General features: G+C 49.3%; 1 protein-coding gene across 1 annotated transcript in view; it reads left to right on the top strand.

The window, feature by feature from the left end:
• pepd (peptidase D) overlaps positions 1-16,205 on the top strand; it is a 203,994-nt gene that overhangs the window by 75,639 nt on the left and 112,150 nt on the right. The window contains exons 7-8 of the mRNA XM_078210505.1: positions 857-901; positions 12,404-12,479. Of these exons, the coding sequence (XP_078066631.1) occupies positions 857-901; positions 12,404-12,479 (121 nt within the window). The remainder of the gene's footprint in view (positions 1-856; positions 902-12,403; positions 12,480-16,205) is intronic.

The raw sequence follows: 16,205 nt of genomic DNA, 5'->3' as shown, positions 1-16,205 counted from the left end.
GTGAAGGTTTCTTGGGGCAGAGGTGCTGGGGGAGTGGGGGGGGGTTTGCTGAGGGAAAGTTGCTGGGGGAGGGGGGGTTTCCTGGGGGAGAGTTGCCGGTGGGCGGGGGGGGGGGGGGGGGGTGGTTCTTGGGGCAGAGGTGCTGGGGGAGTGGGGGGGGTTTCCTGAGGGAGGGTTGCTGGGGGAGGTGAAGGTTTCTTGAGGCAGAGGTGCTGGGGGAGTGGGAGGGGTTTCCTGAGGGAGAGTTGCTGGGGGAGAGTTGCCGGGGGAGGGAGGGTTTCAGGGGGGAGAGTTGCTGGGGGAGGGGGGGTTTCTTGGGGGAGAGTTGCTGGGGGAGGGGGGGGTTTCCTGAGGGAGAGTTGCCGGGGCACGGTGGGTTTTCTGGGGGAGAGTTGCTGGGGGAGGGGGGGTTTCTTGGGGGAGAGTTGCTGGGGGACGGGGGGTTTCCTGAGGGAGAGTTGCCGGGGGAGGGAGGGTTTCCTGAGGGAGAGTTGCCGGGGGAGGGAGGGTTTCCGGGGGGAGAGTTGCTGGGGGAAGGGGAAGGTTTTGTCACGGGGTGGGGTTCCTGGGGCAGGGGGTTGCCGCTGGTTTTGTATTGAACCGGTCAGTATCTGGTGAATTTGCTGTTCGTGTGTAGACTCACTGTTACTGATCCTGACATTGTATCTGATCTTCACTCTGTACCAGCACTGACATCCTAATTTGTGCTTCATTCTCTCCTTTTCAACCTCATTTTTGCTCTGTTTAACAAAAGGCTAATGAGAATAACTGGAAGATCAGAGGATTGATGCAGCTCTGAACAGAGGGCTCGTTTTAGACAATATTAAAATAAAATTGATTTTCTTGTCGTTTCCAGGTTTAATGTGAACAATACTTTGCTTCACCCGGTAATCATGGAATGGTGAGTATGTGTTCAGAGCCGTGTGGATGAGACATGGTGCTATGCAACGTTGTGAATGCTGTGTCGCTGTATCAACCGCTTGTTCCCCTGTTTTATAACATCAAATATCCCCAAGTGTTTCACAGGAACACTATTAAACATTTGGTACTAAGTCACATGACATAAGGTGAGGCAACTAAAAGTTGTGAGATTGAGTTTTGAGGAACAGCGAGCAGTGCAGAGATTGAGGGAAGATTCCTTGACCCAACGCCGCTGAAGACACGGCTGCCATTGGCAGAGAGATGGAAACTCCATCACCCATTCCCGTATGGAGGCCATGGCTGAGTGGTATTAATTATCACCAGATAATCCAGAAACTCAGCTAATGTGGAGGACGGAGAAGATCTGCAGAGAGATTTGGACAGGCTGAGTGAGTGGGCGAGGATATGGCAAATGGAGTATAACATTGATAAATGCGAGGTTATACACTTTGGAGGAAATAATAACAAATGGGATTACTATCTCAATGGAAACAAATTAAAACATGCTACCGTGCAAAGGGACCTGGGGGTCCTTGTGCATGAGACGCAAAAGCCCAGTCTGCCGGTACAACAGGTGATCAAGAAGGCAAATGGGATGTTGGCCTATATTGCGAGGGGGATAGAATATAAAAGCAGGGATGTCTTGATGCACCTGTACAGGGCATTGGTGAGGCCGCAGCTGGAATACTGTGTGCAGTATTGGTCCCCTTATATGAGGAAGGATATATTGGCATTGGGGGGAGTGCAGAGAAGGTTCACCAGGTTGATACCGGAGATGAGGGGTTTGGGTTATGAGGAGAGGCTGAGGAGATTGGGTTTGTACTCGTTGGAGTTTAGAAGGATGAGGGGGGATCTTATGGAGACTTATAAGATAATGCGGGGGCTGGATAGGGTGGAGGCGGAGAGATTCTTTCCACTTAGTAAGGAAGTTAAAACTAGAGGACACAGCCTCAAAATAAAGGGGGGTCGGTTTAAGACAGAGTTGAGGAGGAACTTCTTCTCCCAGAGGGTGGTGAATCTCTGGAATTCTCTGCCCACTGAGGTGGTGGAGGCCACCTCGCTGAATATGTTTAAAGCGCGGATGGATGGATTCCTGATCGGTAAGGGTATTAAGGGTTATGGGGATCAGGCGGGTAAGTGGTACTGATCCACGTCAGATCAGCCATGATCTTATTGAATGGCGGGGCAGGCTCGAGGGGCTAGATGGCCTACTCCTGCTCCTATTTCTTATGTTCTTATGTTCCGGGGACCCGGGTTCGATTCCCGCCACGGCAGATGGTGAAATTTGAATTCAATAAAAAAAATCTGGAATTAAGAATCTACTGATGACCATGAAACCATTGTCGATTGTCTGAAAAAACCCACCTGGGTCACTAATGTCCTTTAGGGAAGGAAATCTGCCGTCCTTACCCGGTCTGGCCTACATGTGACTCCAGAGTCACAGCAATGTGGTTGACTCTCAACTGCCCTCGGGCAACTAGGGATGGGCAATAAATGCTGGCCAGCCAGCGACGCCCATGTCCCACAAATTAATTTTTAAAAACTGGGGTTGTGCACGAGGTCGAACACGTTTCAGTTGTCGATATCTCTTGGGTGCTGTGTTGTAGTGGTGCTATTACCAGATTAATAAATCAGAGGACTGATTGAGTAACCCAGGAATCAGGAGTGGAAATTCCTCTGTCACCATCTGTAAATTTGAAAAAGAAATCTAAAAGTAAAAAGCAGGAGTCAGTAAAAGTGACGTAAAAACCCGACAGCATCGCTGTCCATCAGAGCAGGACACCTGCTTTGGATCTGTTTATGAGTCATGATGTGGAGATGCCGGCGTTGGACTGGGGTGAACACAGTAAGAAGTCTCACAACACCAGGTTAAAGTCTGACTGTGTCTGTACCCTGTTTGAGAGCACATTTCCACTCCATCTGACGAAGGAGCAGTGTTCCGAAAGCTTATGGCATTTGCTACCAAATAAACCTGTTGGACTTTAACCTGGTGTTGTGAGACTTCTTACTGTGTTTATGAGTCCAGGCCTACACCAGTGTGTTGACTCCTAACTGCCCTCCGAGATGTCCTAATAAGCTGCTCAGTCCTGTCAAGGACAGTAAATACCTGCTGTGAGTGATGTCCACATCTGGAAGCAGATACGATAGTGAGTTTTAAGGGGTGTCTGGACAAATACATGAATAGGATGGGAATGGAGGGATATGGTGCCCGGAAGGGTAGGGGGTTTTAGTTCAGCCAGGCAGCATGGTCGGTGCAGCTTTGGAGGGCCGAAGGGCCTGTTCCTGTGCTGTAATTTTCTTTGTTCTTTGTATCCCGAGAATGAATCAAAACACATTTCAAAATCTCACTCAATAACTTTTGGAATCTTTCTTTGGTGGTTTTTGGAGCTTGTTCCATTTGTCAATGCTGCAGATTGTCTATTTCTCAGATTCTGTGGCCTCTCCATCTCCAGCTGGGTCGCAGGATTTTAAATTCCCAGCAAACAAACCAGCCAAATAAATGAGCATCATTTAATATTTCTCCCTATTCCTCATCGAGCCCAGGAATCCCAGAGGGGTGATCGGTACTTTTACACAGCGCGTTGTTGTAATGTGGGACAGATTGCCAGAAAGGGTAGTGGAAATGGAATCAATAACTTCAAAAGGAAATTGGATAACTACGTGGAATAGGAAACATTTACAGGGCTGTGAGGGTAAAGCGGGGCAGTGGGATTAATGAGATAACTTGTCCAAAGAGCAGCAGGAGGCTGATAGTCTGAATAGCCACGTTCTGTTTTGTAAGATTATTTCATCGCAATTTAAAACTAGTGTATTTTCTTGCTGTATTTTAATTGATTAGATTGATGGCACGGGGTGGCACAGGGGGTGGCGCGTGGTAGCCTATGGGGGCGCGGGGTGGCATGGGGTAGCCTAGGGGGGGCGCAAGGTGGTTGGGCATCTTCTGTTGGGGTGCTCCATAATGGAAATTTGCTCTATACAATGATGTTAAGAATTAGGCTGTCACCTCATTGCAGTTCTGAGGGAGTGCTACATTACCAGAAGTACCGTCTTTCAGATGAAACTTTAAATAGTTACCCGGCGAATGTAAAAGATCCCACAGCACTAACTTGAAGTGCAGCCGTGTACTTCTCCTGGGTGTCCTGGCCAATGTTTATCCCTTAACTAGTCTCAGTAAAGCAAAGTGATCTGACCATTCTCACACTGGTGTCTGTGGGAGCTTGCTGTGCACAGGTTTGGATGCCACGTTTCCCACATCAGAGCAAAGACTGCACTTCAAAAAGTACCACGACGTGGCTTTAGATATGCCGAGGCTGTGACAGGTGCTATATAAATGCAGGTCTATGTTCTCCCTGCTCCTTACCAACTCCCCATTGCCAAGAGGGCCTTTGCTAATGTTGCTTCAGAACTTGATGGCTGTTTTTGAGGAGGGGAGGGGTGGGGTGCTTTGGGGGAGTCTATCAGTGTCCGGCTGGAGATTCTCCCTCCCCCCCGACCGATTCCAGCAAACCAGGCACTTAGCCCTCATTCCTGTGACTCCCTCCCAGCCACCGGCTGCAATCAGCTCTAATGGATGGTGAGCACGAACGACTGGGGATCAAAGATTTCACCCCACTTACTGCACCACCCCCCGCCCCCAGTCCGTGCGTGTGAATGTGAATGGGCTTGTGATGAACACAGATGAGTTAATCACGACGTGGAACAGTTGAGAAATGGTCCCAATTGGGGGGGAAGTTTAAACTGTATTTATTATGAAGCATTCATACATATTTGATGAGCTAGTGCCACAATGCAGCGAGAGAGAGGATCCATCACGGCGATCAGTGCTGTGAAAATACAATCAATAGCAGCTGGGAACGAGAGCTTGTCGGCTGTCATGCCCAGCGCTGTTTCACATTGGCTGCTTGAATTTATTAATTAAACCAATCTGACAGGACAGCGTTGGTGTTTATTTGAAGTGGAAAATGGTTGATTTTGGGGTTCTGGGATCTGTGCGAAGCCACACATTGTGCAATTTTTAGGAGAATTCCTATTTTGTTCACTTTAGCACACAGTATCGTTACAGAACATTCCGGCTCACCTTGTGAATCTTTCGACCCACAGAGCTGTGGGTGCTAAGTTATTGGCTCAGAGTTTTGGTGGAGTGGCATTCACCACCGGATAGCTACACCACTCCTCGTTACTCACCCAGGGCTGGGACTGCACAATTCTCACCCCATCACCAACCCACACCTACTGAGAAAAATACAGCCCAGCGGCTCCGGGGGTGGGGGGGGTGTGGAATGAGTGTGCGAGGGGGGGGTGAGTGCGCGAGGGGGGGGGGGGGGGGAGTGCACGAGTGGGGGGGGGGGGAGTGCACGAGGGGAGGGGCGATTAGATGGGCAGTTGTTGGGGTGCGAGCTAGTCTGGGAAAGTGGTCAGGAGGTCGTCTGGAATTGGAGGTCGGGAGGATATTCAGGGAGTAGGAAGGTCTGGGAGGGTAATTGGGGAGTGGGGGGGTGCTGGGAGGGTAATTGGGGAGTGGGGGGTGCTGGGAGGGTAATTGGGGAGTGAGGGGTGCTGGGAGGGTAATTGGGGAGTGGGGGGTGCTGGGAGGGTAATTGGGGAGTGGGGGGGTGTTGCGAGGGTAATTGGGGAGTGGGGGGTGTTGCGAGGGTAATTGGGGAGTGGGGGGTGTTGCGAGGGTAATTGGGGAGTGGGGGGTGTTGCGAGGGTAATTGGGGAGTGGGGGGGTGTTGCGAGGGTAATTGGGGAGTGGGGGGTGTTGCGAGGGTAATTGGGGAGTGGGGGGTGCTGGGAGGGTAATTGGAGAGTGGGGGTTGCTGGGAGGGTAATTGGGGAGTGGGGGGTTTGGGAGAGTTGTTGGGTAGGGGCTTGGTGGAGAATGGGGTGTTGGGAGAGTAGTTGGGGGGGTTAGTCGGGATGGGGGGGTTAGTCAGGATGGGGGGGTTAGTCAGGATGGGGGGTTAGTCAGGATGGGGGGGTTAGTCAGGATGGGGGGGGTTAGTCAGGATGGGGGGTTAGTCAGGATGGGGGGGGTAGTCAGGATGGGGGGGGTTAGTCAGGATGGGGGGTTAGTCAGGATGGGGGGGTAGTCAGGATGGGGGGGGTTAGTCAGGATGGGGGGGTTAGTCAGGATGGGGGGGTAGTCAGGATGGGGGGGTTAGTCAGGATGGGGGGGTAGTCAGGATGGGGGGGTTAGTCAGGATGGGGGGGTTAGTCAGGATGGGGGGGTTAGTCTGGATGGGGGGGTAGTCAGGATGGGGGGGGTTAGTCTGGATGGGGGGGTTAGTCAAGATGGGGGGGTTAGTCAGGATGGGGGGGTTAGTCAGGATGGGGGGGTTAGTCTGGATGGGGGGGTTAGTCAGGATGGGGGGAGTTAGTCTGGATGGGGGGGTTAGTCAGGATGGGGGGGGTTAGTCAGGATGGGGGGGTTAGTCAAGATGGGGGGAGTTAGTCTGGATGGGGGGGTTAGTCAGGATGGGGGGGGTTAGTCAGGATGGGGGGGTTAGTCAAGATGGGGGGGTTAGTCAGGATGGGGGGGTTAGTCTGGATGGGGGGGTTAGTCAGGATGGGGGGGTAGTCAGGTTGGGGGTCAGGAGGGAGTTGGGGTAAATGGAAATTCTGGGCTGTTGGACAGATTCAAAGCTGAGATTGATAGACTTTCATTCTCTCAGGGAATGCATGATTCTGACTCTGGGCCTGCAAGATGGACCTGAGATCAATGATCATCCCTAATCTTACTGACTGGTGGAGCAGCTCCAGAGGGAGGGTGCCCTCATACTGCTCCAGTCTAATCTCACTCTCCTCCTCATAATGTTCAAAGGCCACCCTCTCCTCTCTCCCTGTACCCTTTAGTGTCTCACCCAGTCTAATCCCACTCTCCTGTTCACTGAATACTTTCTTTAAATCCGCCTGCTCTAATTCCAGCTTCCTCCATCCCCACATCCTGTAAAGCAGATTCACAACAGCGTAATCAGACAAAAACTGACAAAACAGGAGATATTAGGACAGGAGACCAAAAGATGAGAGAGAGGTTTTGAGGAGTTTCTTATTGAAGGCGAGAACTTCATTTAAGATATTGAAGCTGGGGTAGGCCATTCAGCCCTTCCAGTCTGTTCCACCATTCGGTAAGATCATGGTGGATCATCTTCAACTGCACCTTTCCTTACTCTCCCTAATCTCCCTTAATGTCCTGAATAGAGAGAAAGAGAGGAACAGGTGGTTTTAGGAGGGATTTTCCAAGTAGCTAAAGGCATGGCCGCCCGTGGTAGAGCAATGCCAATCCGTGGTGCTGGAGGAGAATTGGAAGTGCACATGGTGGGAAGAGGTTACAGAGATAGGGAGGGGTGAGGCCAGAATTGAATACAGTGACAATTCTCTGTTCTGTGTTGGACCAGGAACCAGTGTCAGTCAACAAACAGGAGGAATGGATAAGTGAGACTTGGCTGAGTCAGGTTACAGACTCTGGAATGAATTGGCTGGAAACTGGCACCTAAATATCACTTTTTCCTGAAGTACAGGAGGTGATGCTGAAGGATTCATTGGCCAGCAGTGGAGTGTTTCAACAAATGCCAAATACTCTACAAGCTGCACAGTGGCAGCAGGGAGCTGGAGCAGCAGGGAGCTGGAGCAGCAGGGAGCTGGAGCAGCAGGGCGCTGGAGCAGCAGGGCGCTGGAGCAGCAGGGCGCTGGAGCAGCAGGGCGCTGGAGCAGCAGGGAGCTGGAGCAGCAGGGCGCTGGAGCAGCAGGGCGCTGGAGCAGCAGGGCGCTGGAGCGGCAGGGAGCTGGAGCGGCAGGGAGCTGGAGCGGCAGGGAGCTGGAGCGGCAGGGCGCTGGAGCGGCAGGGAGCTGGAGCGGCAGGGAGCTGGAGCGGCAGGGCGCTGGAGCAGCAGGGAGCTGGAGCGGCAGGGAGCTGGAGCGGCAGGGAGCTGGAGCGGCAGGGAGCTGGAGCGGCAGGGCGCTGGAGCAGCAGGGAGCTGGAGCAGCAGGGAGCTGGAGCAGCAGGGAGCTGGAGCAGCAGGGAGCTGGAGCAGCAGGGAGCTGGGACAGCAGGGCGCTGGAGCAGCAGGGCGCTGGAGCAGCAGGGAGCTGGAGCAGCAGGGAGCTGGAGCAGCAGGGAGCTGGGGCAGCAGGGAGCTGGAGCAGCAGGGCGCTGGAGCAGCAGGGAGCTGGAGCAGCAGGGAGCTGGAGCAGCAGGGAGCTGGAGCAGCAGGGAGCTGGAGCAGCAGGGCGCTGGAGCAGCAGGGAGCTGGAGCAGCAGGGAGCTGGAGCAGCAGGGAGCTGGAGCAGCAGGGCGCTGGAGCAGCAGGGAGCTGGAGCAGCAGGGAGCTGGAGCAGCAGGGAGCTGGAGCAGCAGGGAGCTGGGAATCTCTCATCCCTAAACCCATATGTGGCATTTCTCAGCCTCTGAACGGGAAAACCTTTTGGATTGTCTGGATTGGAAAATGGTCTCTTCCCAAAATGGATTTAGATCCCAGCACAGAAGGGGACCATTTGCCCCATCCTATTGGTGTTGGGGATGTGCTAAGACAATTCAATTTCAATCCCAAGCTTCCCCCATCCTATATAATAAATGATCTCTGTTTGAACCACTCACAGAGGTAAAGTATCCACGCTCCAACAACTCTGTGTAAATGATGTGGAGATGCCGGCGTTGGACTGGGGTAAACACAGTGAGGCTCAGGAAGATTTCTAACTCTGTGTAAAATAATTTCTCTGAAATGCGCTCCTCCCGTTTCGAGACCATTTTAAATCAATGAGCTGCAATGTGTTTCCAGTATTTGGTTGGTTATAGATTTCAGGCAGTGCTGTTTTTTACTCTTATCCCTGCTGTTCTGGCATCACTTTACACTCATCGAAAAAAAAATCTGATTTGGCTGTGTCTGATTATATGAAATGTCATCTTTGCTGCATCGATTCTGGGATATTTTTGGCTTTCAATCGGGCTGGGGATTGGAAAGAGAGAGATTGAATCAAAATGAGAGTGGTTTAATATTGGGACTCTGCTGTAGCTGCAATTGTTTCCGACTGCACATGTTGCAGCCTGGTATTGGAACCTGGAGAACTGTCTCGGATTTAATGATATGAGAGGGTCACAGGGTCATTGATGTGGGAGAATGAGGTGGCCAGTGAAATATGAGACAGTTGATGATGTTTGATTGCTTCTCTTACAATGAGAGCCGTCTCTCTCTTTCCGATTCCTGGTTATGAGTATCCGAATGGCCTCCTTCTGCACTGTAGGTATTCTATGATTCTATGATTAAACTCCTGCAGTGGTGTTCTGGAGCTGAGATGATTGACCTCCAACTCCCAGAACCATCTTCCTTTGTGCCAGGTATAGCTCCAACCAGTGGAGGGTTTTCCCCAATACCCATTGACTCCAGTTTTGCTAGGGCTCCTTGATGTCACACTCAGTCAAATGCTGCGTTGGTGTCAAGGACAGTCACACTCGCCTCACCTTTGGAGTTCAGCTCTTTTGTCCATGTTTGAACCAAGGCTGTAATGAGGTCAGGAGCTGAGTGACCCTGGCGAAACCCAAACTGGGCGTCACTGAGCAGGTTATTGCTGAGCAGGTGCTGCTTGATAGCGCTGTTGATAACCCCTTCCATCACTTCACTAATGATCGAGAGTAGACTGGGTGGTAATTGGCCGGGTTGGATTTGTCCTGCTTTTTGTGGACATACCTGGGTAATTTTCCACATTGTCGGGTAAATGCCAGTGTTGTAACTGTACTGGAAGAGCTTGGCTAGGGGAGCAGCAAGTTCTGGAGCACAAGTCTTCAGTTACTATTGCTGGAATGTTATCAGGGCCCATTGCCTTTGCAGTGATCAGTGCTTCCAACTGTTTCTGGATATCACGTGGAGTGAATCGAATTGGCTGGAGATTGGAATCTGAGATGCTGGGAACCACTGGAGGAAGCTGAGATGGATCATCTACTCGGCACTTCTGGCTAAAGATTGCTACAAATGCTTCAGCCTTATCTTTTGTACAGATGTGCTGGGCTCCTCCATCATTGAGGATTGGGACTGTTTTGCCTTCTCCAGTAAGTTGTTTAATTGTCCACCGCTGAATGTGACAGGACTTCAGATCTTTGATCTTAAATATTAGCTGTGGGATTGCTTAGTTCTGTCCATCCCATGCTAGGTAACATTGTGCTGCTCCTGGTTTACTCCCGTACATTCCTCATTGAACCAGAATTCTGTCCCATTAAACATTGATGTGGAGATGCCGGCGTTGGACTGGGGTAAACACAGTAAGAAGTTTAACAACACCAGGTTAAAGTCCAACAGGTTTATTTGGTAGCAAAAGCCACACAAGCTTTCGGAGCTGCAAGCCCCTTCTTCAGGTGAGTGGGAATTCTATTCACAAACAGAGCATATAAAGACACAGACTCAATTTATATGAATAATGGTTGGAATGCGAATACTTACAACTAATCAAGTCTTTAAGAAACAAAACAATGTGAGTGGAGAGAGCATCAAGACAGGCTAAAAAGATGTGTATTGTCTCCAGACAAGACAGCCAGTGAAACTCTGTGAAACTCTGTGGGGGTTACAGATAGTGTGACATGAAACATTCCCAGGACAGGTACAGCACGGGGTTAGATACCGAGTAAAGCTCCCTCTACGCTGCCCCCATCAAACACTCCCAGGACAGGTACAGCATGGGGTTAGATACCGAGTAAAGCTCCCTCTACGCTGTCCCCATCAAACACTCCCAGGACAGGTACAGCACTGGGTTAGATACAGAGTAAAGCTCCCTCTACACTGTCCCCCATCAAACACTCCCAGGACAGGTACAGCACGGGGTTAGATACAGAGTAAAGCTCCCTCTACACTGTCCCCATCAAACACTCCCAGGACAGGTACAGCATGGGGTTAGATACAGAGTAAAGCTCCCTCTACACTGTCCCCATCAAACACTCCCAGGACAGGTACAGCACGGGGTTAGATACAGAGTAAAGCTCCCTCTACACTGTCCCCATCAAACACTCCCAGGACAGGTACAGCATGGGGTTAGATACAGAGTAAAGCTCCCTCTACACTGTCCCCATCAAACACTCCCAGGACAGGTACAGCACGGGGTTAGATACAAAGTAAAGCTCCTTCTACACTGTCCCCATCAAACACTCCCAGGACAGGTACAGCACGGGGTTAGATACAAAGTAAAGCTCCTTCTACACTGTCCCCCATCAAAAACAACCTGGTGTTGTTAAATCTGTTACTGTGTTTACCCCATTAAATAGTTGGGACAGGCACACCCAGGTACACTGGAAGCTGTCCATTGCGCGTCAGCAACAGTACAATGTGGAACCAGAGGACACGGTCTATGCTTGAAGGAAGCTGAAATCAATAAGCAATATTCAAAAACATTCTTCCTGTGTGTGAGTGCTCATGGAATAGAATCCCTGGGAGATGGTGGAAGCCAATGTTATTGATTCACTCAGATGTAGATTCGATAAGCTTCACTGAGAACATAATCTTTTGATAGAGTCTGTGAGTAATTTGGACATGATGTGTGGCGTGTTGTATGTTGAGGAGGGTTAATGTACGTGCTATTATGGTTCCCCAAGCTCTGCACCAAGAGTTTCCTCGCCATTTATTGACTAATTGGTCTAATGGATAGAAATGGGTGACTGCGATCAGTCAATATTCCATTATCATTGTACTCATCGGGATAGACAGAGAACTGGGTGGAACTGAGTCTTCCATCTTCCACAACCTCCTGTTTCTAATTCTCCTGAATATTCCTCCACCTGTCTTAATGTGAATAATGATTGATATCTGTGGATACGTGGTGTTTGCTGAGAGAAATGTGATGCTTTGTGGAGACGTAATGTTAAATGTTGCAGCTTTATAGGACCCTGGTTAGACCCCACTTGGAGTACTGCGCGCAGTTCTGGTCACCTCATTACAGGAAAGATGTTGAAGCCATTGAAAGGGTGCAGAGGAGATTTACAAGGATGTTGCCTGGATTGGGGGGCATGCCTTATGAGGATAGGTTGAGGGAGCTTGATCTCTTCTCCCTGGAGAGACGAAGGATGAGAGGTGACCTGATAGAGGTTTACAAGATGTTGAGAGGTCTGGATAGGGTAGACTCTCAGAGGCTATTTCCAAGGGCTGAAATGGTTGCTACGAGAGGACACAGGTTTAAGGTGCTGGGGGGTAGGTACAGAGGAGATGTCAGGGGTAAGTTTTTCACTCAGAGGGTGGTGGGTGAGTGGAATCGGCTGACGTCGGTGGTGGTGGAGGCAAACTCGTTGGGGTCTTTTAAGAGACTTCTGGATGAGTACATGGGATTTAATGGGATTGAGGGCTATAGATAGGCCTAGAGGTAGGGATATGATCAGCGCAACTTGTGGGCCGAAGGGCCTGTTTGTGCTGTGGCTTTCTATGTTCTATGTTGGCACAAAATAGCTAAAACATGACGACTGTGTTCTCTCTCCGCCAATCCCCACCCCCCTTTGCCTTGCATGTAAAAGCCGTGTGATCAAGACAGACATGGAACTGGAGCTTTTGCGTTACACAAACCGCATCTCAAGTGATGCACATAAGGAGGTAAATATCGTATAAACTTTCTCATTATAATTATCACTGTGTCAGCCTCTTGGGAACATTGTTAATCTAATCTGTCCCGAAGAGGTGGCTGAGGGCTGACCTGATGGGGGCCAGTAAAATTATGGAAGGGTTTGATTGGGTGGAATGGGTGGGTGTCCAAAAATTGAGTTCCTAAATAGAGGATGGTCACTAATAAACCCAACAGGGAATTCAGGAGAAACATCTTTATCCAGAAAGTGGCGAGAGCATTGAACTCACTACCACAGAGAGTAGCAGCATGGAAACCAGGAAGAGAAGCTTGATAAAGATAAGGGAAAAGGAATAGAAGGACGTGTTGATAGATCAGAGGGAGACGGTTGGTGAAGAACATTAATGATGGCAGGATGTTTCTGTGCTTTACGTTGTGTATCACGACTCGAATCTAAACACTGATAGGATTGGGTGCAACGTTGGTTTTTATACATCCTGATTCTGCGCTCTGTTGAGAAGCCGGGTGTAATTCCTGTTGGACACAATCCGATGAGGTCCCCACCCTGTAAGTTGGGTTAAATTTGCATCCCTTTGCTTTGCCATTGCCATTCTGGACACTGCGTGTTGATAGCTCTGCTTATCCCCCTCCCAATTACATCGAATTCACAACCCACACAAACAGGCCAGTTAGTCCAGACTCACCTTGTCGCTATATGTTTCTATCGTTAACTCCTTTGTATTTAACTTCTTAAATATATTTATCATTCGCTTCATCCACTCTAAAAAAAAAATCACACAACTGAAGGATGCCATTTGGCCCATCAAGTCTGTGCCAGATGTTTCAAAGTGTAGTTTAGTTTGTCACTTTTACCCAATATCCTGCAGGATATCCTGCAATATCCCTTTCAAATATTTATCTAATTCCTTTTGAAGGCTCTTATTACATTTGTATCCACCGCCCTGTCTGACAGTGCATTCTAAACCCAAACCAACTGCTGCATAAAAATGTTTTTCCTTGTGTCGTTTCTGCTTGTTTTGCCAACCTACACCCTCTGCTTATTGACCCTTTATCATTGGAAACTGTCTGTCTTTATTTAATTTAGGTAAACATTTGCTGATTTTAGAAGGAGGCAGTGGTGTAGTGGTATTGTCACTGGACTATCAATCCGGATGCCCGGGGTAATGCTATATGGACCCGGGTTCGATTCCCGCCACGGCAGATGGTGAAATTTGAATTCACTAAAAAAAATCTGGGATTGAGAATCTACTGATGACCATGAAACCATTGTCGATTATCGGAAAAACCCATCTGGTTCACTAACCAAAAGAGAAAATGCTGGAAAATCTCAGCAGGTCTGGCAGCATCTGTAAGGAGAGAAAAGAGCTGATGTTTTGAGTCCAGATGATCCTTTGTCAAAGCTTTGACAAAGAGTCATCTAGACTCATCACGTCGGGTCTTTTCTCTCCTTACAGATGCTGCCAGACCTGCTGAGATTTTCCAGCATTTTCTTTTTTGGTTTCAGATTCCAGCATCCGCAGTAATTTGCTTTTATCTGGGTCACTAATGTTCTTTAGGGAAGGAAATCTGCCGTCCTTACCCGGTCTGGCCTACATGAGACTCCAGAGCCACAGCAATGTGATTGACTCTGAAAATGTCCTCCGGGATGAGCAATAAAGGCCGGCCCAGCCAGCGATGCCCACATCCCATGAGTGAAGTAAAAAAATGAAACACCTTTACCAAACCACCCCTGAACCTTCTCTGCTTTGAGGAGACCAACCCCAGTTTCAGCGTACTCACCACATCACTGCAATCGCTCATCCCTGGTCACATTCTCCCAAATCTCCTCAGCACCCTCTCAAGCTTCACATTCTTCCTATACCTCATTGAATGCTGTACTCCCAACGCGGGCTGAAATAGCCGTCTGTAACACAAACACAGGAATAGGCCATTCGGCCCCTTGGGATTACTCTTTTGGTCTAGATAGCCACATGAACGGAGTGGGAATGGAGGGATACAAAAGAATGGTCTAGTTTGGACCAGGGAGCGGCGCGGGCTTGGAGGGCCGAAGGGCCTGTTCCTGTGCTGTATTGTTCTTTGTTCAATATGATAGGATCATTGCCTCAGCTCCACTTTCTGGTCTGCCCCCAAAATCTTCGACTCCCTTGTTGATGAGAAATCTGTCTAACTCGGCCTTGGAAATGTTCAATGAGCCAGCCTCCACTGCTCTCTGAGGAAGAGAATTCCACAGTATAATGACTCCCTGAGAGAAAAGAATCCTCTCCACCTAGTCTTATGTGGAGAAGCCTCAATTTATGAACTGTTTCCTAGTTCTATCCCCCGACCATGTTGTCCCCTACAAACCACAACATGCCTGTTCACTCCCCCAGCACCATAGCACCCTGATCAATTCCCCCACCCTCAGCCCACAAGAGTAACTACTCCCTCCCTGCACCCAATTCCCACACTCACATTCTGTACCTAGTCGCTGTCAGTCATGAGCTGCTCTGTTTTGTGTTTGCTTACTTCCTGCACTTAGCAATAGCACCTGTGTTTAATATGTAAATATAATGATCTCAACCTGAGGTTGGCCACTTGGAATATGAGCTCCCTGATTGAAGTAATGATTGTCTGTTCAACCAGGGAATCTCACCTGCAGATAGAGTCAGAAAGGTTTACAGCGTAGAAACAGGCCCTTCGGCCCAACTTGTCCATGCCATCCAGTTTCTAACCGTTAAGCTCATCCCAATTACCCGCGTTTGCCCCCTATCCCTCTATATCCATCTTACCCATGTAACTGTCTAAATGTTTTTTAAAAGACAAAATTGTACCCGCCTCTACTATTACCTCTGGCAGCTTGTTCCAGACACTCACCACCCTCTGCATGAACACATTTCCCCTCTGGACCTTTTTGTATCTCTCCCCTCTCACTTTAAACCTATGCCCTCTAGTTTTAGACTCCCCTACCTTTGGGAAAAGATGTTGACCTTACCTATACCTCTCGTTATTTTATAGACCTCTATAAAATCACCCCTCAGCCTCCTACGCTCCAGGGAATAGGTCCCAGTCTATCCAGCCTCTCCTTATAACTCAAATATATATATAGTTTTGAGGAGTGTCAGGTCTACGGGTTCTGATTCTGAACCTGAAGCACTCTTAGGAGTGGAGATAAGTTTGTAAATAAAGGAATCTGATGAAGGGACACCAGCCTCTGAGGAGTTATTTCAGTAAATTTTGATTTGATTTGATTTATTATTGTCACATGTATTAACATACAGTGAAAAGTATTGTTTCTTGCGCGCTATACAGACAAAGAGAAGGAAAGGAGAGGGTGCAGAATGTAGTGTTACAGTCATAGCTAGGGTGTAGAGAAAGATCAACTTAATGCGAGGTAGGTCCATTCAAAAGTCTGAAGGCAGCAGGGAAGAAGCTGTTCTTGAGTCGGTTGGTACGTGGCCTCAGTCTTTTGTATCTGTTTCCCGACGGAAGAAGGTGGAAGAGAGAATGTCCGGGGTGCGTGGGGTCCTTAATTATGCTGGCTGCTTTTCCGAGGCAGAAGGGCTTTTGCAGGGCCGAAGGGCCTGTTTCCTGTGCTGTACTGTTCACTGAGGCAGCGGGAAGTGTAGACAGAGTCAATGGATGGGAGGCTGGTTTGCGTGATGGACTGGGCTTCGTCCATGACCTTAACATTCTGGGTAAGAAAGTATCTCCTGATTTGTTGATTTGAGTTATCAGTGGATATATTATATTTATGGTTT

This window comes from Mustelus asterias, chromosome 4, assembly GCF_964213995.1.
Source record: "Mustelus asterias chromosome 4, sMusAst1.hap1.1, whole genome shotgun sequence".
NCBI classification, from domain to species: Eukaryota; Metazoa; Chordata; class Chondrichthyes; order Carcharhiniformes; family Triakidae; genus Mustelus; species Mustelus asterias.
This window is presented reverse-complemented; position numbering and strand designations above follow the sequence as displayed.